Here is a 26,613-nt window from a genome sequence, read left to right on the forward strand (position 1 = left end):
GTCAACTTTAACCCCTCCCCAAAGGACCAATGACAATACCAGTAGATTGCCAGGCACCCAGTATTACTGCTGCACAGGTTAAAACAGCACTGTCCAAGGCCATGAATATAGCTTCTGTGGGACCTGACAATATCCCTGGCTGTGTTATACATGAACTACGGAGTGTACTGGCACCTCACCTGTGTGCCCTATTCAGTCACAGCCTCACCTCAGGCTTTGTCCCTACCAAATGGCGCATTGCTACAGTCATCCCTCTCCCCAAAGGAGGAGCGACTACAGACCCTGGGAATTATCACCCCGTTATCCTGATGAGTCTGATATGCAAAGCTATGGAACGCATCATCATGGACCTAATAAACAAGGATATAGGGAATCTCCAAACTCTGGATACCACACAGTTTGGTTTTGTGAAGGGTAGATCATGCCTGCTCAACCTGGTCGACGACTTTGAGTCAGTCACCAGAGCTGTGGATGAAGGCAAGTTGGTTCATACAGCCTACCTTGATCTGGCCAAGGCCTTTGATACCATTCCCCACTCAGGAATCATAGAAAATTTCACTAAGCTAGGCATCAATCCCTATATCACTAGGTGGGTTGCAAACTAGCTCACAAGTAGAACCCACAGTGTGAAAGTAGCTGACTCCAGTCCCACAGGGTTCGGTCCAGGGTCCTCTCCTGTTTGGTATCTACTTCTCTGAAGTCCAGGCCAACACGAAGGGATTCTGGCTGACAAAATTCACAGACAATTGCAAGTTGGGAGCTGCTATTAACTCACCAAGTGATTGACATCCTACAGAAATGCCTCACTGAGACCGACTGGTGTCAGAACCATGGCCTTAAGCTCAATGCCAATATATGTGTCGTCATCCCCTTTGGAAAATACCCAGTTCTCATGAATTACTACATCGATGGTAGTCCACTGAACACAGAAGGCGTTACGAGAGATCTGGGAACACAGGTTGACGGCAATCTCTCTTTTGACCACCACATTGCCACTGTGGTCAGAAAGTCCTATGTGACACATCTCATTACTAAGGGTTTTGATCCAGGAAGGAAAGAGGTCATTGCCTTCCTCTCCTCGTCCCTCATTAGGCCACTCATCGAGTACAATGCCCCATTTGACATGTACCTCACTAGACACCTGTAACAACTGGAGAGGCCACAAAAGTACCTCACAAAGAAGATCCTAGGCCTTAAACACTTGTCCTATATGGACAGACTCAAAAAAACTCCAACTGTTCCCTGTCTCGTATAGCCTACTTAGAGGTGAACTCTGCTTGACTTACAAAACCATGTCTGACCCAGATCTGTTGGGAATGCTGCATCTAAAGAAATCCCAATCCCTCCACACCACGTGCTCCAGAGACCTCATTACCACAATTAACAGAACATGCTGGAAGGACAGGTTCATAACCCAGAGAGTGCCCATGCTGTGGAATAGACTTCCCATACATGTCAAGCAGAGCACCTCACTGGCCCTCTTCAAGCGAAATCTTGATGAGTGGATGGGAAATAGAAAATTCACCCTGAGGATCACTTCAGTGGCTCTACTTGACAAAGGCACTGGGAACTAAGGTGGGGTGGCACGATGCCATGGTAATCCTATGGGCTAGGCTTGTAAAAGCCCAAAGAAAGAAAGTGGAAAATGTTCACCAAAGGTTCCACCTGACACTCCAAATACAGCAAACAGCAAAAAGAAAGCTGAAACCACCAGGCTGTATAGTAATTTAATATTTATTAAAACAGACTGTCATAAAAACAAGTAAAAAGCTGTATAAGCGCTTTTGGGTGTTGCCCCTTCATCAGATAGTACATCATTAAAAACAGCTTAGCATTTTATAACCCACATAACCAATCAAAATCAGTAGTTAATCCGCCTTTTTTCATGGCTGGCTTTAAAGGTACAACTGCATTAACTCCTGTTGCTTTATCAGCCCCTAATTTTATAATCCATCTCATCTCCATCTATTCTGTTTCATTCTGAATATCACCTATTCTGGCTTTTTGATTTACAACCTGTAATACCATAAAAGAGAACGTATGGCCATGGTTCTGTTGGATGTGAGTGTATAATGCATTATGCTTGTTACTTAGCCTGATTTCCGACATATGTTTAAGAATCTTATCCTTCAGTTTACATTTCTTCTTGCCCACATAATATGCCATGCAGGACTGACACATCGCTAAATAGATAACATTCTGCGTATTGCAGTCTGCATATGTGTTCATGAAATAGGATTTTTTAGTTCTTGGATGTACAAAGAGATTGTCCTTCTTTATATGCATACAGGCTTTGCAGCTCTGACAAGGATATGTACCCTTCCTATGTATCTTAACAGCTTTTTTAGCTTCCACTAGGGGTTCATGACATAAAATGTCCTTCAGATTCTTGTTCCTCTTAAAAGTGAATCTGGGTTGTACCCCCACCACTTTAGAGATCTTGTCATCTGATGACAGAATCCCCCTATTATTCCTAATAATCTGGCAAATGCCTCCTATGTCATTACTATATGTGAGATACATGTGTAGCTGATTCATATTCACATCCTGTGTTGTTGTCCCTGTTGCAAATGTTCTATTGCGAGGGTACCAAGGCTTAGCACTGGTAGCCCTTTTTTGTTTAATATGGGCTATCTCTTTCTTTACAATTTCCTCTTTGCATCCCCTCTTTGAGAGGTTATTTTCCAATATCTTAATCTCATGTTCAAACTCTTCATCTTTAGTACAAAGTCTGGAGATTCTACATGTTTGCCCCTTTATAATAATGTTGAAAATATACCGTGGGTTCATGCTATTAAATTCTAGAGTGCTGTTCTTCCAGCATAGTTTTCTGTACAAACAAGTTTCCAAGCAACCATTACCCTTCTTTGTACGTATATCTAAATAATCTATCTGCATGTCAGAGGTATTCATATACAATCTGAAAAAATGTGTGGTGGATTCTAGATATCCAATAAACATGTCTAGTTCTGCAACCGTATCTCTCCAAAGAAAGAAAACATCTTCCACAAATCTGCAGTAACAGCCTATCTTGTTTAGCCACTTATTACTGTCATCATACATCACTGAGCCCTCCCAGTGTGCCAAAACTAAATTGGCATAAGAGTTTGCACAGGGTGTACCCATCGCTACACCCTGCTTCGGTTGATAAGGTTTCCCTTGACACAAGAAAAGGTTATTCTCCAAAATCAATTTTAACAAAGTGCATATACGCAGATTAACGTTTATGTCAGGACCTACTTCGTCCAATATGCATTCAGTGGCTGTAATGCAATATGTATTATCTGTCACAGTGAATAGATTTTTAATGTCTAAAATGACAAATAGAAAAGTAGTGTCATATTCCGTTTCCATATTCGTCTGTAAAGATTGCAAGAAACTATCTGTGTCTTTCTCAGTCCTCGAATATTTCCAGACTATATCCCTCAAAATGCATTCAACGTATATTGATAAATTTTCAGTGACCCACTCCCTCCCAGAAACAATGGGTCTAAGGGGTGGGTTTCTAAAATCTTTATGGATTGTTGATAGGGCCTTGAACACTGGAATAGTTGGATGTTTCACATACAAAAATTCATATAAAGGTTCTTCCAGTAAAACCTGTTAACATATTGTCCAAAAATTTGTGTAACTTCTGAATGTACTTATGAACCATGATAGGTGAAATCGGGCTAAACGCATCTATCTCATTAAGTAATAATCGTATTTGTTGACAGTAATATCCCTTAATCATCACAACAACAGCTCTGGCTTTGTCAGCAGGTTTTATAACCAAACGTGAATCTTCACATAATTGTTTCATGGCCATCCTTTCCTTATTACTGAAATTATAATATGTGTATCGATCTCTATTTTGTAAATGCGCTTCAATACCCTTCTCACATGTTCTTTGTTCTTACAAACGTTCAAATAGTAGGATGCATGTTAGGTATAAATATACTTGGCTGTCGTAGTGTAACATTAATACCAGCATTGTTACCATAAATCATTTTCAACATAACATTGCATGCGAAGCACATAATTTCTACAACTAACTGACAAAAATCAGTCTCTACACTCTGTACGAAAGTCATTCCCCTATTTAAGACATTAATTTGTCCATTAGATAGTTTAGTACCTGATATATTGTAAACCAAATGGACAGGCAAGTCGGTCAATCCAAAGTCCATCTGTGTTGTTTTCCTTGTAGGATGACATATTCCGTTTCCTTGTGTTCTTTTTTCTTACTGGAGCTGGAAGAACGAAAAAACTTGAACAAATTAATGTCTTAAATAGGGGAATGACTTTCGTACAAAGTGTAGAGACTGATTTTTGCCAGTTAGTTGTAGAAATTGTGTGCTTTGCATGCAGTGTTATGTTGAAAATGATTTGTGGTAACAATGCTGGTATTAATGTTACACTGTGACAGCCAAGTATATTTATACCTAACATGCGTCCTACTATTTTAATGTTTGTAAGAACATGTGAGAAGGGTATTGACACGCATTTACAAAATAGAGATCACTACAGATATTCTGTCAGTAATAAGGAAAGGATGGCCGTGAAACAATTATGTGAAGATTCACGTTTGATTATAAAACCCGCCGACAAAGGCGGAGCTGCTGTTGTGATGAGTAAGGAATATTACTGTCAACAAATACGATTATTACTTAGTGAGGCAGATGTATTTAGCCTGTTTTTACCTATCATGGTTCATAAGTACATTCAGAAGGTACATACATCTTTGGACAATATGTTAAGAACAGGTTTACTGGAAGAATCTTTATATGAATTTTTGTATGGGAAACATCCAACTATTCCAGTATTCAAGGCCCTACCAAAAATCCATAAATATTTTAGAAACCCACCCCTTAGACCCATTGTTTCTGGGAGGGGGTGGGTCACTGAAAATGTATCGATATATGTTGAATGCACTTTGAGGGAGATATTAGAGGATTGTGAAAGATACAGCTAGTTTCTTGCAATCTTTACAGACACATATGGAAACTGAATATGACACTACTTTTATATCTGTCACTTTAGACATTAAAAATCTGTTCACTGTGATAAATAATGCATATGGCATCACAGCTATTGAACGTATGTTGGACGAAGTAGGTCTTGACATAAACGTTAATCTGCGTACATGCACTTTGTTAAAATTGATTTTGGAGAATAACCTTTTCTTGTGTCAAGGAAAACATTACCAACAGAAGCAGGACGTAGCAATGGGTACGCCCTGTGCAAACTCTTATGCCAATTTAGTTTTGGCACACTGGGGGAGGGCTCAGTGATGTATGATGACAGTAATAAGTGGCTAAACAAGATAGGCTGTTACTGCAGATTTCTGGATGAAGTTTTCTTTCTTTGGAGAGATACTGTTGTAGAACTAGACATGTTTATTGGATATCTAGACTCCACCACACATTTTTTTCAGATTCTCTATGAATACCTGTGACATACAGATAGATTATTTAGATGTACCTATAAAGAAGGGTAATGGTTGCTAGGAAACTTGTTTGTACAGAAAACCATGCTGGAAGAACAGCACTCTAGAATTTAATAGCATGCACCCACGGTATATTTTCAACATTATTATAAAGGGGCAAACATGTAGAATCTCCAGACTTTGTACTAAAGATGAAGAGTTTAAACATGAGATTAAGATATTGGAAAATAACCTCTCGAAGAGGGGATACAAAGAGGGAATTGTAAAGAAAGAGGTATCCCATATTAAACAAAAAAGGGCTACCAGTGCTAAGCCTTGGTACCATGGGACAACAACACAGGATGTGAATATGAATCAGCTACACATGTATCTCACATATAGTAATGACATAGGAGGCATTTGCCAGATTATTAGGAATAATAGGGGGATTCTGTCATCAGATGACAAGATCTCTAAAGTGGTGGGGGTACAACCCAGATTCACTTTTAAGAGGAACAAGAATCTGAAGGACATTTTATGTCATGAACCCCTAGTGGAAGCTAAAAAAGCTGTTAAGATACATAGGAAGGGTACATATCCTTGTCAGAGCTGCAAAGCCTGTATGCATATAAAGAAGGACAATCTCTTTGTACATCCAAGAACTAAAAAATCCTATTTCATGAACACATATGCAGACTGCAATACGCAGAATGTTATCTATTTAGCGGTGTGTCAGTCCTGTACAGCATATTATGTGGGCAAGACTAACTGTAAACTGAAGGATAGGAGCCATAAACATATGTCAAAAATCAGGCTAAGTAACAAGCGTAATGCATTATACACTATCCAACAGAACCATAGCCATACTTTTTCTTTTGTGGTGTTACAGGTTGTGAATCAAAAAGCCAGAAAGGATGATATTCAGAATGAAACAGAATACATGTAGATGAGATGGATTATAAAATTAGGGGCTGATAGGAAGTAATGCAGTTGTACCTTTAAAGCCAGCCTTGAAAAAAAGGCGGATTAAGTACTGATTTTGATTGGTTATGCGTCTTATAAAATGCTAAGCTGTTTTTAATGCTGTACTATCTGATGAAGGGGCAACACCCGAAGCGGTTATAGATCTTTTTTCTCGTTTTTCTGACAGTCTGTTTTAATAAATATTGGATTATTGTACAGCCTGGTGGTTCCAGGTTTCTTTTTGCTGTTTGTTCGGCTTGTAAAAGCTCCAGGGCCATTAGTCTAGTACACACCTATGAACCTATTACTTAAGGTTTGTTGTTCCTTATGTATATTGACTGTTTCATATTTTGACTGTAACAGTATTTGTTGTATGCCTAAATGATCCAGGTCAGCCAGTTAAGAAATATAAAATAATAACATGCTTTGTTCTTTGTCCTCAGGGATCCTGAAATTGAAACAACTGTGGCGTTTGAAGAAAATGAGATGGTAAGTTGTGTTTTTGTTAAATTAAATCAGTTACTGAATGCAGGCTTTTGTTGTCAGGCAGTTTTACCACCTGATTCTTTGCTTACGATTTATCCTCATTATCATCACTGGATGTAAGAATAATAACATGTTTTTGCAGAGCCCTAGTAGCTTATTGCTGTGATATGTTTACTCTCTGAATGCGATTGTGCTTTATATGTCTTTACTGGGTTAATTTTGGTGCTAAACTGTTTTTGGCTTTTTCAGCCCAGGTCATGGCCGAAAATTGTTTCATACCATAAACTCATTTAACAAACAAGCAGACAAAAAAATGAATGAATGAATTCATTAATTACACTGATATATATTTGATTAAATAACAGATCAGGACAGCACATGAAGAAGGCATCTCACACACAAGACACTTTCAAGATTTTACTCCAAACCAAAGGGCCAGCCCTGGTTACATGTCTCGCTGCCCATACTTCCTGCTCTCTTAAACAGGTAGTACTCTGTTGTGTAACAGTGTCCACTTATCCTTGCGCTGTTTATGGCCCAGTTAGACTCCCCATGTCTGCTATGTATATATGTCCTCTGAAATATAGCTGGTGGAAATGTGCTTTAGCAAGTACTGAACGTGTTGGAATGTCAGAATGCTAATAGATGCTGGACACCCTGAAATGTGTCAAATTCTAGATGATGGAAGGGCGTGGTGTCTGCTGACTGTCCCCATGTATTTATTGTTGGAGAGTACGAGACATGAATAAAAATTATATGCTTTTTGGCCCATGTAAGCCAACCATCAGGCCTTTTCACCATTAAGACATGGCCAATTAATTCCCTAACATTGGAAATTTCAGCAATGAGGGTGCTTGTAGTGAACCATAACATTTCTGTTGGAGTGGTAGACCTGCAAACCATATCACTGCAGGGGGGACCTCAACATGGTCCCTTTGTGAAAACACTCTTCTGCACACCTGTGTTAAAGGCTGCTGTTAGGCAGTGGCTCTGTGAGCCTAACACATGCCCCTTGGTCATGCTTTTGTATCATCTCCCCTCTTCTGAGGGGTTATGGCAGTGTATGGCTGACTCTGCTCCCTTCTCCCCTTAGGGTGGACATGTCCTCCACCCCTGCGAGCTCCATCAGGTGGCTGAGTCACAAATTGATTTCAGATCACATATGCCATTGTGAAAGCCTTATCCCTCTACTCCCAAGAGAGCTAATGAATGTTTTAAATTGTCTCTGTAGTAAGCATAAACACTTAGAATAATTTGCTTCCCTGTGTCGCATAAATAAGTAAGGAAGACTGAAAATCAGAACATTTAAGATCAGTTCCAGTAAATACTTTAACAGCATAAAGCCAAACTAACAATGTTCTTCGTTCCCCATTGCTGCAGTCCTTACTATTGGGTATAGTCCGCGTCCAGTCGGCCCGAATACCAGAGTATAAGGCTGACGTCGGTCAGGGCGCATTAGACTGACGTCAGTACGTCAGGGTACTAATGCGCATGACCGACGTCATATCCTCAGTCTTTTTTGCCGCATGGTCCGATGCAGAAGCAGTTTTGCGAGTGCAGGTTGGCGTTCTGAAATATTTCCGAAACCGGAGTTTCAGACCGAAACAGAGTTGGCTAAGTACCCCGTTGGGGAACATTTTGGTTTTTTCTTGCCTCAGTATTTAACCGGATGTCAGAAAAAGTGAATAACTGTATTTCTTGTGGGAAACAGATACCTCATAGGGATTACCATACCTTGTGTATACCTTGTTTAGGGCCTGAGCACGACATTGTTGGTTGCCGCTCTTGTGCTAGGTTTAACAAACGCACTATTAAGAGGAGGTTAGACTGTGCCAGGTTAGTGTTTGGGAAGCGTTGCAATTATAAAATGCCGCCGGATGCTCCGGCGCCGCTTCCAAGAAGCGCAAGGACAAAACAGCGAAGCCTAGGGTTGATGAACCGGCAGTCCCGGACGTCGGTTCTTTAGAAGGCTCAGTGGAGCCAGAGGTTTTGCCAGGAGTTTCCATGGAGTCTCAGGCAGAAACTTTACTGTTACAGGATGTGCCTTCTCAGGAGGTAGGCCAGGCTGAGGGGGCTTCTCAGGTCGCTGTTCTTCCCTCTCTTCCCAAGGTAGTTAGAGCCTCTCCTTCTGTTGCCAAAACTTCTTTGAGAGGTAGGCCTAGTTCAGTTTCAGTGGGGGCTTCTCCTAGCATTTCGGGTTCTGTACCTAAGAAACATATGCTTAAAATGGCAGAAGATTTGATTACTATGATTAGAGGTTCTATGCCCCCGCCTGATAAGAGGCCTAGGGTGGAACCGGAGTTTGATAGTTTTGAACAGTGTTCAGAGGCTTCAGAGTCTTCTGCGGAAGACTTGCAGGAGTATCCTACTTATTCTGAGTCTGATGTGGATGATTCCACTCCTACAGCTTCTCCTCCTGAGGATTTCTCATTTTCAGAGACTCTGCATTCCATGAGGGAGCACTTTAAATGGGAAGGCCAGGATTACTCTGATTCCAGGAAAAGGCTTAGGGAATTCTTGTTTTTACCCCAGCATAGGCCCTTAGCTATTCCTCCTGTGTTGAATGTGGTGGAAGATGTTTTTGCAGAGGCTTCCTGAACCCTGACTCTTTGCCTCCTGCTCCTGTTAAGCCTGATAGGTATTATAGGGTGCCCGAAGCTCATAAGTATTTGTTTAAGAGTCCTAGGGCGGACCCAGACACTATTTCTCAAGGGCCTAAAGGTGTTAAAGCTTCTGTGGTTAAAAATCCTGTTCCCACTGATAAAGAGGCAAGGGCTTTGGATAGGTGGGGAAAGAAAGTGTATACTTCTTCCACTTTAGCCATGAGAGCGTTGAATTGTCAGTTTCACATGCTAAAATATCAGAATTATCTCCTTTCACAATTAAAATCTAAGGTGGATGCTTTGGCGGAAGGTATTGAGTGTAAAGAGTTGCTGGATTTGGTTCATGTGTCTGAACAAGTGGGTAAGCATTCTTTGCAATGTGGTTTTGATGCTGTACAGGCCTCCTCGAGGGTGGCTGCTACTAGTTCTGTTCTTCGCAGGCATGCCTGGTTGAAGGATAAGAATTTAGCTGAGCATGTTAAGACAAGGATTTTGGATGCTCCTTTACAGTCTGATGTGTTGTTTGGATCGCCTGTGGAAGCAGTTTTAAAGAAAATGGAGGACAAAGCTAAGTCTATGCAAACTGTTAAAGATTTTTTGCAGGTGCAGCCACCGAAGTTTAGTAGAAATTGGCCTGCTAAGGGGTGGACATATCCTGCTTATGATTCCCAGTCTAGGGGTAGGTCTAGACGTGGTAGGGGCAGGGCTCAAGGTTCTTTTAGGCCTAGAACAGGGAGTTCACCTGCTCAGACTTCTGGCGAGGGCAGGGGTCAGTCCTTTCGTAAACAGACCCAATGACCTGTCTTTTCAGCTGCCAGTAGATTCTCGCCTGGCAGCTCCTTTGGGAGGAAGACTGTCTCTTTTCAAAGAAAATTGGGATTTAATTACTCAAGACAAATGGGTGTTGGATATTATTCACCACGGTTACAGATTTTATTTCCATACAATGCCCCCTTTCAAAGGCATGCCAGACGTTCCTCCTCCACAAAGAAAAGAGGCTCACAAGCAAGTTTCTCAGTTACTCCAGATGGGGGCCATTCAGCCAGTCCCTGTATCAGAAAGGGGCCTAGGATTTTATTCTCGCCTGTTCCTAGTACCAAAGAAGGGGAACACGTGGAGACCAATTTTGGATTTATCTCTCCTCAACACTTTTCTGGACATTCCCAAGTTCAAGATGTTGACGTTACAACAGCTTTTACCTCTGCTGGGCAAAGATCACTGGATGGTAACTTTAGATCTCAAGGAAGCTTACCTTCATGTGCCTATAAGGCTAAGTTGCAGGAAGTATCTGCGGTTTCGAGCTGGAAATTCTCATTATCAGTTCTCTGCATTGCCCTTTGGCTTATCTACTGCCCAGAGTATTCACAAAGGTTCTGGCTCCAGTGATAGCTTACTTCAGGCTTCAAGGAATTCAAATCTATCCTTACTTGGACGACTGCCTGATTCTGGCTCAAGAAAAGGAAGACCTTCTACAGCATCTGGAATATGTTATAGCAGTGCTAAGATGCCTAGGGTATTCTGTGAACGAAATAAAGTCCAGTCTAGTACCCTCTCAAGACATGTGCTTTCTGGGTGTGAGACTGAATACAGCAGCCCAGATGGCCTTTTTAACCCCGGACAAACAAAAGAGTCTATCACTTTACTTCCATCAACTATCTCATCAGTCCGTGCTGACTGCAAGGACAGTCCTTCAAGCATTAGGGTTCATGGCATCTTGTATTCTGGTGCTTCCCAATGCCAAACTGCATATGAGGAAGCTACAATGGTATCTCAAAATTATATGGACACAGCACTGCCAGGATTTGGACACTGTCATTCAAATAATACCTTGCCTTCAAAAAGAATTTTTGTGGTGGGCTCAGGAATGTCACCTAAACAAGGGACTCTCTGTGACCCGGCCAGAGGCGAGTCAGATTTTAACGACAGATGCCTCGGACATTGCTTGGGGAGCTCATCTAAATGGAAAGTGGATACAAGACAAGTGGCCTGCCAGACTACAGCATCTACATATCAACATGAAGGAGATGTTAGCGGTCCAGTTTGCATTAATGGCTTTCAAGGAGTTACTTCTTCCAGGGCAGGTGTTGATTCTAACAGACAACACAACTGTCATGTGGTACATCAACAAGCAAGGGGAAACACATTCTTATCCTCTATGCAGGCAAGCAATGATTTTATGGGAGACTGCGCTAAGCTTGCAACTAACTCTTCAGGCAAGGTTTCTGCCGGGAGCACAGAACTCCTTAGCAGATGTGTTAAGCAGACAAATCATGGATCCCCACGAGTGGAAACTGGATCTTCATGTATTTCAAAAATTGACAGTGTCATGGGGTACTCCAGACATAGATCTGTTCGCTTCTCCACTAAACCACCAGCTGCCACAGTATTGCACAAAGGGGTTTCATCACACAGCTTGGAAAGTGGATGCTCTGTCTTTCAGTTGGAAAAACCTTCATGTGTATGCCTTTCCTCCTCTGCCTCTTCTTCCAAAGGTACTATTAAAGGTCAGACAAGACAGGCCAAGGATGATTTTGATAGCTCCAGATTGGCCTCGCAACACTGGTACCCACTACTACGGAGTCTGGTAAGGAAGCCTCCATGGCCTTTACCTCTGATTCCTCATCTGTTATCTCAGAAGGATGGTCATCTGCTCAATGTCAAGCTTCACTCTCTTCATCTAACAGCCTGGCATATTCTGTGTTGAAACACAGCAGGTCTCAACTTCCTCAACATGTTTTAAATGTGATTATGGAAGCTAGAAGACCTAGTACAAGGAAAGTGTACGAGAAAAATGGAAGAGATTTTTATTTTGGAGTACAGCAAAGAATTTGCAGGTTTCTGAGCCTAATTTGAGTGTGGCTCTTCAATATCTTACTGAGTTATTGGACAAAGGTTTGTCCTTCTCTTCCATTAAGATTCATGCTGCAGCAATTTCAGCTCACTATGATTGTGACCCACCATTGTTTTCGCATCCTTTGTTCAAGCAGTTTCTTAGAGGGGCAAAGAATATAAGACCCCCACGTAGAGCTCCTACTCCTGCTTGGGATCTCAATTTTGTGTTGGAAAAACTTACTCTACAACCTTTGAGCCTCGGCTACTGCTGAATTGAAATACTTGTCATGGAAGACTGCTTTTCTGTTGGCTATTACTTCTGCAAGAAGGGTGTCTGAGTTGCAGGCCCTTATGGCAGTAGAGCCATTTTTGATTTTCCATAAGGATAGGGTATCATTACGTACTAATCCTTCCTTTATGCCTAAGGTGGTTTCTAGTGTGGCTTTAAACCAAACTATTCATTTGCCTACTTTTTATGCAGACCCCCAAAATAAAGGGGAAAAGATTTTGCACACTTTAGATGTACACAGGCAATTGCGTTATTATTTAAGCAGGACTAAGGATTTCAGGCAGTCTCAGCAGTTGTTTGTTTCTTTTGCTTTGAGTTCACAGGGCAAGCCTGTGTCAAAACAAACTATTTCTAGGTGGATTGGCTTTTGCATTGCATTTTGTTATTCCCATCATGGCAAGGAGATTCCAGCTGGGATTAGGCCTCATTCCACTAGGGCTACTGCCACTTCAACAGCATTTCTAACGGGGTGGCAACTAAGGATATTTTGGAAGCAGCTACTTGGAGTTCAGTGCATACTTTCTCTAAGCATTATCACCTTCCTATCTACTCTAAGTCTAGGGCTGGTTTTGCCACAGCTGTTTTGCAAGGCATGTTGTCAGCTCCTGCTTCTTTATGATTTGCCAGCCTCCCTTACCTCTGCTTTGGGATTCTACCCAATAGTAAGGACTGCAGCAATGGGGAACGAAGAACATAGTACAGTTTTGTACCTACCATAAATGTAGATGTTCGAGGATCCCCATTGCTGCAGTCCAATTTACCCTCCCTCCTTCCCCTCTGTGTTTAGGGGTGGTTGTGTAGGTGAGGTTACATGCTTATGTTTTTGTATATATTCTTGTATATATTGTACATATTTTTGGTGCAGGTATTTTGGGCCTTGTCTTTTTAGGGTCTTCTGACATCTGGGGCAAGAAAAGACTGAGGATATGACGTCGGTCATGCGCATTAGTACCCTGACGTACTGACGTCAGTCTAATGCGCCCTGACCGACGTCAGCCTTATACTCTGGTATTCGGGCCGACTGGACGCGGACTATACCCAATAGTAAGGACTGCAGCAATGGGGATCCTCGAACATCTACATTTATGGTAGGTACAAAACTGTACTTTTCTGTGCAATGAAATGTTTAGATTTTTGAAGATTATGAAGGCAGTGCAGTGATGCTGCAGAAAGCATTGCTGTGTCAAAGTACTAAGCTGTCTGATTCTGTTCTTGGTGGGGTACCTCTTTCTGGAGCCAGCGTGTCTTCCTTGTGACCACCTGAAGGTTCACCATGGACAGGACTCGTGTTTATTTCAGCATCACAAAGACATATTGGTTGAGTTTTGAGGCCCTCCAACTTACCCATAGATGTGTGTTGTGCGTGTGCGTGCGCACATGCACACATCTCATAATGGGCTTATGTCCTGACCAGGATTGGTTACATGCCTTATGCTTGTTTTTGCTGTGACTGTCCATTAGCTCAAGTAGCACAAAATTGGTGTAACAAAATGTATAAATGGTGCAGGTAAATAAATGCTTCTGGACCCAGTTTCTCCAACAGTGGTACAATCTGTCATTGTGAAATAAAATTGTGCTGTAAAAGTTGGTTTCCCTGTGAGTTAGTGCTGTCCTACAGTATTTTCAGTGACCCAAGAACATTTTAGTAGTATACTTTCTGAAAGGGTTGTGCCCAGTGTCTTGGGATAACATGTGTTTTTTTTTTTTTTTAAGTAATTAACTCATTGTATAAATGTGTCCAACCATCTGTTTGACTTCACAGCACAGCCGGCAGTCTTCTGACAACATGACTACTTTTATAGTTAAGCACTTACTAACATATTTTTATTCGACATATGGCTATGAAAGTGAACAGGGGGCTATTCCAGACATCAGATCACAGCCCAAGACTGCAACAACATACACATATATGGTTCTGTTAACAGTTGTTTGTTTTATTTATTTTTAAATCTGTATATTTTGACACCTTCCATACCTTCTGTGCCTTTACTGTAGTCACTGTCCTTTCCTCTGTCCACTGCCTTACAATGATTCATTTATGCTTGCAACTGGCTTGTGGGAACAGGAGTGTGAGTCCACTCTTTACAACACTTAGCTATCAAGGAGTTTCAGCCTGTATTTATTCAGCAGTGTAGCAATCATGCAGGCTCTGAAAGAGGCTTACCGTACACATGCTGCCATGTGATTGCTCTGCAACATAACATTCTCCCACATTATTTTACTCTGAGGTCTGCTGTACTTCCAGGCTGTATAATTTCAGTTCAGCAGTCATTCCTATTACCCTTCTCCCAGAATGAGACTATAGACCATAGGTTCATAGGTTGGTACTAGGCTATCGGCCCTAGGGCTTATACAAGCGTAGCCATAACAATTCCCTGGCTATTTTTCATTTCTATTTCTATTTCTATTGTACATCATATGCTTCTGCCTATCCTATTTGACTGATCCTTCAGACTGGGACTTACTTGGCCATCCCTGGTTGCCAGCAACATAGTCTAGAACAAAGCCTCTTTGCCAGCAGGACAGCTTGTTGATCTGTTTTCTTAATACTATCAAATTATATTGGGAGAGCAGCTCCTCATCAGGAAGGACAGTTACCATTCAGCCTTTGTGCTATGTATTCATTGCATCACCACTAGAAAATGTTGAGAACTTATGCACAGCATAGTAGATGCTGATGGAACTTGTGCACTAGAAACTATACAACAGGTAACATTGCAGTCGGGTAGCCATAGCTTAAGCCCATCCCCATTCCTACTGGTGCATTGTTCATGGAGCTGCACTTTATGCAAGCTTCCTATCACGTACAGCTACATCAAACTTTTCTGCTTTTTTGTCTGTGCCTCCCTGTCTAACTAGTGGAAGAAAACATAGGGCTTTATAACACTTTCAGGAGGTTTTTCTCTATTCCCTTCAGGATTCACTCTGTAAAAGGACAGAGGAATGGAATCTTCTTATATAAGAATTACGTAGGGATATTGAGCCTCCTTACTTGGCAAAGTCACCACCGAACGGCTTTGTTTGAGTGACATTTATAAAGAAAAGAAAAACCTTATACTGGCCAGTACCAGTTATGCCTGTCTACAGAGTATCTCTCTCTCTGCCTCTGTACAAACAATAAAGCCACTTCTGTTTTTTAATGTCTTTATCATTTGTGATTTCACACTACTTTTGAATATTCAGATTGTATTCTAACTGTCCTCAAAAAGCAAATCATTTTTGTTGGACAGACCCTAACTATCTAGACCCATTTCAGGAGAAATCTAAAAACTGATTTCTGGTGTTGTTTTCTAAGCCCTAATTACAGAATCATCAGCACCTGGATTTATTCCTGCTAACAGGGAATCCTGTGACCTGCAGTGTTATAAAAGAAATGCTTGTTGTGCAGTCATATTGACTGTCTGATCTCTTATTCACCTGATGCGTGTAGTCTGATCTGTATCTACAACTCTGGTGTCTTGGACATCAGAGACGTTGTTTTTTTGTGCCTGATTCATCAGACAATAAGAAAGGTGAAAAAGCTGAAGAAATTTGAAAGGTGGGGATGTGTAAATTAGAAAAGAGAAAATTCTGTGATTTGATTGTGTGGGCAAATGTGGAGGGGGCTAGCAGAGTTAAAGATGAATGGCTTAAGTTGAAGTGGGACCCAAGGCAGACTTGATGAAGTTCTGCATTATAGTGGACATGGTAAGGCTTTGGAAACTTGCCTAAGGTGATGGTGCAGTGCAAGTTATCAGAGAGGTTCAAAATCACTTGGGATTGATCATGAAAAGGATGGAGCAAGTGTAAAGAATGGGCGCTGACGCACGGAATGGTTGTATTAGAAGGCCTTAGTAGCTCATAGATCTTTCATCCACATCTTTATGTTTGGACTTGTAGTTTAACTGCTTAAAATTGCCTTTGATAGTGGTCATTGCTGGTGCTTACTGGGCTTGAATCAGCAGAGAACTGTGTACAGAAATGTACCCCCCCCCCCCCCCACACACACACACACACACACACACACACAGTTAGGGCATACTTTGTGCACCATTTAGATGGGATTGTGCTAGGCGGTGACATGCAGGACCTCATGACAGTTGGTAGAGGCAAAGCAAAGGTTTTACAACTCTCTAGAGGCTGCCAAAGCTCTATCAGGACTATTTAAGACATCTCACAGCACATTTATAAAATTACATTCATGCATTATTAACTTCTTCCACCCACATTTTTCCATTTACAGTTTTCTGAAGGATGACTGTAGTCCCTTAATTCATGTACCTTTTCTGGCTGGCCACATGCAGTTTCATAGTGGGAGCGAAAAGTGTCAGGCAGTTTTTTTTTTTACTGCTGTGTGGAATAAGAATTTATTACTGATGGTAGTTTAATAGTGTAAAGGCAGGCCATTTACTGGGATTTGGTGGTGGATATGCATCCGTTCTATGAGATCAGTTATTCTTTGAACAGTGTGCTTGAACAAGCATACTGCTATATAGAAGAACAGTCAAACCTATTATTGACCAGTTTATTCCCACCTTATTTCTTGTTAGCCAGACAAGACCCAATCTGAAGTAGTTAACTTCATTTGATCAGCAGCCTGTGGGGTATCGGATCCGATTTGGATCCTTGCCGGCAGCTTTCCTAGCAAAAGATCCGAGCTCCAAGCTCCTCCCCCCTACCCATAATACCCTGCTACCTCCCTCTAGTCCTCAGATCTCGTTTGCCGTGGCTTTTTGAAGCATCTGAGAACGAGCTCCTAGCGTTGGGTTTGTGAGTTGGAATGTTGTTCAAACTTTTTTCTCTTAAAAATCTCTTTGAACTTGGTGTGTGTGTGGTTCCCTTTCCTCCCTTAATCTAATTTTGGTAGTTTTCGCATTAGCTTAGTTTAGATATTTTTCCCCTTCCCCCTTCTGTCTGTGTGTGAAGGTGTGTGCGTGTGGGCCTGTTCTTTTCTTTCTACAATGTCTGAAGGCCCAAAAGCAATTTTTTCTAAGTGCTCCGAGTGTGGCCATAAGCTGTCCCCAGCGGATGGCCACACTCTGTGCATTATTTGCCTGGGCGTGGACCACCTTTCGTCGGGCTGCACTATCTGTGCAGCCTTCAACCCCAGAGCTTTGAGGGATAGAAGGACCAAGCTAATCCTTGTGGGCCTATTGTCCCCTGATTCGGCTTCGTCCTCCTCCCCCTCTGTGGCGCCAGCTGCGGCTGCTCCACCGACCGCTCCCCTGGCCGGGATTCAAACTTCCTCTTCACCTCAGGAGATAAGGGACACCAGAAAAAAGGACAAAAAAGACAAGGAGCTTGATAGGGACAGGCATCGTAGCCACAAGAGGTGGGCCGAATTCAGTCTCCTCGGCCCCGCCGTCTAAGCAGCTCGCCTTCCCCCTTAAGGTCTCTGGGTCTTCCCCCTCCCGGCTTCATTCTCCACGTTTCTCCCCGGAGCCGGAGGAGGAGACCCAGTCACCTTCGAGGTCATCTAGGTGGCCTTCCCGGCCGGCCTCGCCAGCCTCATCCAGGTCAACCAGAAGTCTATCCGACACGGACATGGACCGGATGATGCGTCGATTTCTTCAGGCCCACCTGCAGATCGGAGTGCTCTTGCCTCCCCCCCGGGGGGGGGGGCTCAACCCTATTTTTTGCCCCCATTGCTCCTTCTCCGATCCACTATCGGGGTTCGGAGCCGGGGTGATGTCGCCGCCGACAGTGTTTCCTACTTCGGTGCTGACTGCACCCTTGAGTTTGTCGGGTCCTTTTTCAGATCCGAGCTCTTGGGGCTGTGAGCTGGGCATCGGATCCGGAGGGGCCAGTGTGCCTTCGGCTCTGTTGAGATCAGAGCGCACTGTTCTTTCGGATCCGCTCGGGTCATCTCCCGCGCCGATCCACATGTCTGATCCGAGGAGGCTGCTTTTGGATCCAAGGGAGAGCAGCTCACCCTCGGCATTCGACGTCATGGAGAGGGTCCTTTCGAGGGATTTGAGGCCCCAGGTTCTTGCTATGGATCCTCCCGTCATTCCCTCTCAGACGGGCCTGTCTTCCATCATCCGGCCCCAGGGACAGTCTGTGCCTATGTTCCAGATGGTTCCTGTAGAGGAACAGGACATTGTTGGTGACCCCTCTTCGGACAGCCCCTCCGAGGAGGTCCCTCACAAATGAAAGTGTAAGAGGAGGCACTTGGACTCACCCGAGTCCCTCACAGAAACACGGACTTGGAGGAAGGGGAAGGTTCCCCAAGGTCACCCCCCGAAGACGTCTCCTTTGGAGACGTTATGGAAATGCTTTGTATTAGAGGGGGGAGGTCATCCCAAACGCCTTCCTCGGATGAGTCTGTGTTTCTGGAGGCGTTCGACGCAGGCCCATCTACCTCTTGGGTGTCCCATCCCACCGATCCCCAGGTGGACCTCATAACTACCAGGGCATGGAAGGAACCGGACACTGTGGAGCCAATACTCAAGAGACCGGACAGGATCCTCAGCCCCCCCCCCCCCACAGACAGGACAGTTTGGAGCAAGGGTGCCCCAGTAGATGCCATGGTGGTGGCGGCTGCCACCAAGAAGGAATTGGCACAGGAGAGTTCCTTGGTACATCCTCCAGACAAGGAGTCTCGGATGATGGACCGCCTCGGAAAGCGGACATTCGCTTCAGCGACCTTCTCTGTAAGGTCACTGAACTATGTGGTGCATGTAATTCGGCTTCAGCGGGACCTAATCAAAGAGTAGGCTTGGTCACCTCCAGAGTCCATGTCGGCCGAGGACAAACAGACCTTCTTGGCTCGAATGGCCACTCTTAAGTCGATCACAAAAACTCTATGCGGCTTCTCTCCCATGCCACGGAAGGAGCGGCTAGAGCCAGCGGAGCAGGCATTGTCTTACGACGACAGGCCTGGCTCCATCTCTGCGACTTTGCGGAACCCTTCAAGACATCCTTCGCTAACGCCCCTTTTGACGGTTCTATGCTTTTCGGCAAAACCGTCCGCGATACGCTACTCCAGAGCGAGAAGGACGGGAAGACGTCTGCCGTCGGGATCCGCTTCTCTGCTCCTCAGAGGTCCTTCTCCAGGAAGCAAAGAGGACAGAAGAATATGTGGTTCCGGAAAGCTTACCAATCCCGTTTCGCTCCAGACCCCTCGTCCTTCAGAGGCAGAGGAGGGCAGGGTGGACGCCGGCCCAGAGGCAGAGGGGGGGCCGAAGAATTTCAGGTCGAGGGAACCTTTTTCCGATCGACCCGCACCGCAACCCTGAGGGGTTGCCCGACTGCTCCTCTCTGGAGGCAGTCGGGGGCGCTTCTCGGAGCACCTAGCACACTGTGAGTCCATTACGACAGATCGCTGGGTGCTCGGAATCATATCCAGAGGTTACTCAATTCCATTCCTAAGTTCTCCTCCCCGGTCGGGGCACCTCCCCGATGTCCCACACAAACAGAGGGGTAGCAGCCTTCGAAATAAAGGAGCTACTAAGAAAAAGAGCCATCCAGCACGCCCCCCCCCCCCGGTCAATCCGGATCAGGCTTCTACTCCAGGTTCTTTTTGGTGCCAAAAAAGACAGGGGACCTGCGGCCAACTCTCGACCTGTCCACAGCAAGGACGGGTCGAGAAAAGTTCCGGATGGTCACCATTCAATCCATTCTCCCACTTTTACAGGAGAATGACTGGATGTGCTCCATAGACCTCAAGGATGCGTACTACCACGTTCTAATGGACAGGCGATCCAGGAGGTTTCTCCGCTTTCGGCTGGGAGCCAGCCATTATCAGTTCAGGGTCCTACCCTTCGGTCTCACCACAGCCCCCAGGGTGTTCACCAAGGTCATGGCAGTTGTAGCGGCCCACCTGAGGCTTCAGGGAATACAGGTTTTTCCTTACCTGGACGACTGGCTCCTAGCCGCCCCCACCAGGCATCTACTATGTTCAGCCAGGGACTATTTCCTACATCTCGCCCACCATCTAGGGATCACGGTCAACCACAAGAAATTCTCCCTTCAGCCTACTTAGATCTTGGATTTCATAGGGGCCAGGATAGACACAATTCAGTCCAAAGTCTTTCTGACGATGGACAGACTCCGCAACCTAAACTTCCACGTTTTGGCTGTTCTATAGTCCATTGCCCCTCCAGCGGAATTAGTCCTGAGGGCTCTAGGGTCCATGGCAGCGACCATCAACCTGTCACCGCTCGCACGTTTGAACATGAGAATTCTTCAATGGACCTTACAGGTCCAGTGGTCCTTCCTATGACATTCTTTGTCTTCCCCTATTCCCATCAGCAGGGTTTGCAGAGAATCTCTTCTTTGGTGGCTCCATTCCAGGGACCTCCGGAAGGGTGCCCCTTCTCCATGTCCCCACTCCAAGTCACAGTGACCACGGATGCGTCTCGCCTTGAGTGGGGGGGGATTGCATGGGCAGATCGTCCAAGGCACGTGGACTCACACAGAGACCTTTTTGCATATCAATGTTCTGGAGATGAGGGCGGTGCTTCTAGCGTTGCAGGCTCTCCATGCCCTTCATCCTCCAGGGACTTTTGCAATTCAGACAGACAGCATGTCAGTGGTCTGGTACATCAACAAGCAGGGAGGAACCAGATCTTATCACTTTGCCGAGAGGCCATGAAAGTGTGGGAATGGGCGATATCCACCAACCGCTTTCTCATAGCAACGCACATACCGGGTCGGTCAAACATTCTAGCGGACAAGCTGAGTCTAACTATCCTCTCACCTTACGAGTGGTCTCTGAACCCCTTAGTAGTGAAACAGATCTTCCTCAGATGGGGTCAACCTTGCTGCGATCTGTTTGCGTCGCCTTCGAATGCAAAGTGCAGCGAGTTTTTCACTCTAATTCCCCCACCAGGAGAAACCCCCAGAGACGCTCTGGTTCATGCTTGGCCATCCGGTCTTCTTTATGCTTATCCTTCTCTTCCATTGATGACCAAATTCTTGCAGAAAGCGCGTCTGCTGGGGAGCAGAGTTATCCTCATAGCCCCATTCTGGCCTCGCCAAACCTGGTTCCCATGCCTATGGTCTCATCTAGTGCATTCTCCCTGGATCTTAGATCCCATTCTGGATCTGATTTCTCACCCCTTGGGGTTGAAAATCCCTGACCTGGACAACCTCAAGCTCTCGGCTTGGTTGATCCAGTTCCATTAATGGCTAGGACTCCCGGTATCTCATCCTCAGTTAAGGCTATCCTGGAGGCTGCTCATAAGCCTTCTACCAGGAAAGTCTACAAGAGTAAATGGAAGCGTTTTTCTATTTGGGCGGAGCATAGGAATTTGGATCCTTTTACGGCTCCTATTCCAGCAGTCCTCGACTTTCTATCCCACATTTTTCATCAGGGGGCTAATTCTTCGATTGTTAAAGTTCAATTGGCAGCTATTTCCTACTTCTACATTGGAAACAATTTTGGCCCTCTAGCTTCCTGTAAGATCTGCAAGACCTTCCTGAAAGGTACCTTTCTTTTAAGACTCCCTGTTAAGGATGCAGTTCCTCCATGGGATTTAACCTTAGTTCTCCAGGCTCTGACTGGTCCCCCTTTTGAGCCTGCAGCTTCGGTCGACTTAAAGTATGTATCTTGGAAAACTGCCTTCCTGATTGCTATTACCTCAGCTAGAAGGATATCGGAGCTTCAGGCTCTTTGTAGTAAGCCTCCATACATCATTTTTCATAAAGACAGAGTTTCCCTCAGGACTAATCCCTCCTTTCTGCCTAAAGTGGCTTCCGAAGCCAACATCAACCAATCCATCAGTCTGCCTGTCTTCTTTCCTAATTATCACAGCAAAGAAGAGTATAAACTCCATTGTCTGGATGTACATAGACAGTTGCGATTTTACTTACGCAGAACGGCTGTTTTTCGAAAATCGAAACAACTCTTTGTCTCATTTGCTAAGTTCTGTTTGGGTAAACCAATGACAAAGGTAAACTTAGCTAGGTGGATTTCCCAATGCATCCTTCTCGCATACAGAAGCTCTGGTTGACCTGAGCCCGTTCGGGTTCGGGCACGTTCTACCCGTTCTGTGGCTACTTCTGCTGCCTTCTGGTCAAGGGTCCCTTTGGATGACATTTGTTCAGCAGTTACTTGGGCTTCCTCTCATACTTTCATTACACATTATAAATTGGATCTAATATCCAGAGGAAGGGTATCTTTTGGCTCTGCAGTGCTCTGGAATATCCTTCCATGAGGACCTCCCAAGTTGTTGGTAGCTGGGGACTCTGTCCCACAGGTTGCTGATCAAATGAAGTTAACTACTTCAGATAAAGAAGTTATGTACTCACCATAACGTTCCATCTGAGTAGGTAACTTCATTTGTCAGCAACCAACCCTCCGTCCCCCTGACCTGTAGTTCATCCTTGAAGGATTATTGTGTTTCACTTCCCAGATAACATCAGGTTAGGATGTTCAGGTGGTTTTTCCTTTTGTTATTGCAGTATTCTGTGATACTATGGCAAACTTGATCTGAGGACTAGAGGAAGGTAGAAGGGTATTATGCGTAGGGGGAGGAGCTTAGAGCTCAGATCTTTTGCTAAGAAAGCTGCCGGCTTGGATACGAATCGGATCTGATACCCCACAGGTTTCTGACAAATGAAGTTACCTACTCAGATGGAACGTTATGGTGAGTACATAACTTCTTTTTTCTGAACCTGAGCTCATTCATTTGGCATATCAGTGTGTGTGTGAGGTGTGATGGATGTGTAGGTATAAATTAGTGTCCGTAACAGATTTTTAGAGTTTAATTTTTCCCTCTAAAACTGGCACCTGTAGTATTGAGTTCTCCCTTTCAGACAGGTTATTAGCAGCATAAGTATTCACCATGTCTTTGCAAGAATTGGGGTGGCTCTCGTGTGTTTGGTCAGAGGTCAGATGGAGTTCTATCTGGTGGTGTGCCTTTTTAGCTGTCTTGCTACTGATTGGGCTCAAATCACTGAGTGTTTCTGTCAAACAGAAGAAGTTAATCTTTTGTCTCAAGCAGAAGATCTAGTCCATGTGGACTTAACTGGGCTACTGATGACTGCAGTTTTCCTTTCTTTTTGAAATCATTTTTATTCTTAGTACTTGTCAACTATGTGGCCTTGCCATGGGTGGTAAAGCCCGTTCTTTCCTCTTTTCTGAGGTGAGAGATCACAGTGAGGCTGTTCCTCGGCATCCATGAGGGTTTTTCTGATGCTTTCCTAATCCCAGCCACTCTGATGACTTGATGAGAAAGTCTGTCATAGTAAGAATCAACAGCTGACCCCTGAAGATCTTGCCTGATTTCATGTAAGTCTGATGCAGACTGCAGTTCACATGAGCTTCTTGGCAGAGCCAAGCCAGTGTCTCATCTCATCGCCTCTGCTGGGTTTTAGCATAGCAATGGACCAAGCTGCCTGTCCTCAGGAGTGGTGAACCAGTGTTTTCCACTCACTCTTTATCCTCTCCTAATGGTCTCCTTCAGCTCCTGGGTCATTGATCAGTTGTGGGTCATGTGAGTCACAGTTACTGCTTTGTTTATTTGAACCATAGAGCCAGTCTAAACAGAATCTATATTCATAAATAATTATCCTAGTATAATGGGTATTTCAGTGATACAGAGTTCAGGTATGTATTCTGTTATATTTCTTGTGCATTATGGTGGTGTACATTTGTACAGCCCTTTTGGCTTATCTGCATAAGTGGGTTCTTCAGATACTGACTCCTATAAATTCTCATAGTTGGTGTTACTGCCAGTCCCTGACTTTATGGGTTTTCCTATCAACAGTTTATGGTGAAGAGTTCCTTTCCTCCCATCCTCTCAAGGGTGCATATACTTGCTTGTTTGTTGTGTCAGATAGGTAGATGGACTGTCTTAATGGCCAGATTTCAACCTGGTACAGTTGTAAGGGAAATATATTTGTAACATAGAATATGTTACAAGTAACAGATTGTAAGTTAAAGCTAGATAAAATACTGGCATGATAACTAAATCTGAGAAAAAGTAAATGCATCTCCAAACCTAGCCAAGATCTCAGTCTGAGGAATGACCAGTGGTCTGACTGCAAGACAGTGACTTGGCATCACCTTGCATTACTAGAGCTATGTCAGATGTCGTCATTGTTGTGTAGTATGTATTGAGGTGTAAATCATAAGGCAGTGCCTCCGATACACCTGCATTGTACTTAATGCTAAACACTTTTTAGTTTAGTTGTGATTTCATTATAAGGTAATGTGTTTAGAATACTGTATGTTTATTTTGTTTATGCTTTAACTGGGTTAGTGAACTTTTCAGAAGATCCGTCTTAGCCATGACACAGGCCACTGGGGCAAGGGAAATTGCAAACAAAAAATAATTACAAAAAGTATATATTACATAAGGTGCAGTACAAATAGCAACACACGGTTAAATCATCACATTATTACAGTGGAAGCGAGGATAGCTATGAAGAGGATGAAGAACGGAAAGGCTGTTTGTCCAGATGACATACCTGTGGAAGCATGGAGGTGTTTAGCTGAAATGGCAGTGGAGTTTTTAACTAGATTGTTTAATGAAATCTTGGAAAGTGAGAGGATGCCTGAGGAATGGAAAAAACGTGTTTTGGTACCGATTTTTAAGAATAAGGGTGATGTGCAGAGCTGTAGTAACTACAGAGGGATTAAACTGATCAGTCACATCATGAAGTTATGGGAAAGAGTAGTGGAAGCTAGGTTAAGAAGGGAGGTGATGATTAGTGATCAGCAGTATGGTTTCATGCCAGGAAAGAGCACTACAGATGCGATGTTTGCTCTGAGAGTGTTAATGGAGAAGTACAGAGAAGGTCAGAAGGAGTTGCATTGTGTCTTTGTGGATTTAGAGAAAGCATATGACGGTGCCTAGAGAGGAGTTGTGGTATCGTATGAGGAAGTCGGGAGTGTCAGAGAAGTATGTAAGAGTGGTACAAGATATGTACGAGGGTAGTGTGACAGCGGTGAGGTCTGCGGTGGGAGTGATGGATGCGTTTAAGGTGGAGGTGGGATTACATCAAGGATCAGCTCTGAGCCCTTTCTTATTTGCAGTGGTGATGGACAGATTGACAGACGAAATCAGACAGGAGTCCCCGTGGACTATGATGTTTGCAGATGACATTGTGATCTGTAGTGAGAGTAGGGAACAGGTGGAGCAGACCCTGGAGAGGTGGAGATATGCTCTAGAGAGAAGAGGAATGAAGTTCAGCAGGACTAAGACAGAATATATGTGTGTGAATGAGAGGAAGGATAGAGGAATGGTGAGGATGCAGGGAGTAGAGGTGGCGAAGGTGAATGAGTTTAAGTACTTGGGATCAACAGTTCAGAGTAATGGTGAGTGTGGAAGAGAGGTGAAGAAGAGAGTACAGGCAGGATGGAGTGGGTGGAGAAGAGTGTCAGGAGTAATTTGTGACAGACGAGTACCAGTAAGAGTGAAAGGGAAGGTCTACAAGAGGGTACTTAGACCAGCTATGTTATACGGGTTGGAGACAGTGACATTGACAAAAAGGCAGGAGTCAGAGCTTGACATGGCATAGTTGAAGATGTTAAGATTTGCACTGGGTGTGACGATGATGGACAGGATTAGGAATAAGTATATTAGAGGGTCAGCCCAGGTTGGAAGGTTTGGAGACAAAGCCAGAGAGGCAAGATTACATTGGTTTGGACATGTGCTGAGGAGGGATGCAGAGTATATTGGGAAAAAGATGCTAAGGATGAAGCTGCCAGGTAACAGGAAAAGAGGAAGGCCTAAGATAAGGTTTATGGATGTGGTGAGAGAGGGATATGCAGGTGGTTGATGTGACAGAGCAAGATGCAGAGGACAGGAGGAAATGGAAGCAGTTGATCTGCTGTGGCGACCCCTAATGGGAGCAGCCGAAAGAAGAAGAAGTAGAAGAAGATTATTACAGTGGAACATAAAAGCTGCAAACGAAAATTTACAAAATGTCATGTACACCTTGCTTCAATGAAGAACTTTAGAAAAGATTTGAGTAAATAAATGCACATGTATGACTTGCTTAGATGCTCAAGTATTTGTAGGCCAGTGTGCCCAGACGTTCGGTAAGTTGATCGCAAAGCAATGTATGGTATAGATTCTAACAATGGGAGCAAAATTGGAATG

General features: G+C 43.9%; 1 protein-coding gene across 1 annotated transcript in view; it reads left to right on the plus strand.

Annotated features, from left to right (window-relative positions):
- The window catches only part of TAFAZZIN (tafazzin, phospholipid-lysophospholipid transacylase), a 1,078,486-nt gene that overhangs the window by 142,438 nt on the left and 909,435 nt on the right, over nt 1–26,613 (plus strand). Inside the window, exon 4 of the mRNA XM_044080349.1 lies at nt 6,814–6,859. Within this exon, the coding sequence (XP_043936284.1) occupies nt 6,814–6,859 (46 nt within the window). The remainder of the gene's footprint in view (nt 1–6,813; nt 6,860–26,613) is intronic.

The sequence above is a fragment of the Protopterus annectens genome, chromosome 8.part0, assembly GCF_019279795.1.
Source record: "Protopterus annectens isolate FY-2018-M chromosome 8.part0, PAN1.0, whole genome shotgun sequence".
Taxonomy (NCBI): Eukaryota; Metazoa; Chordata; order Ceratodontiformes; family Protopteridae; genus Protopterus; species Protopterus annectens.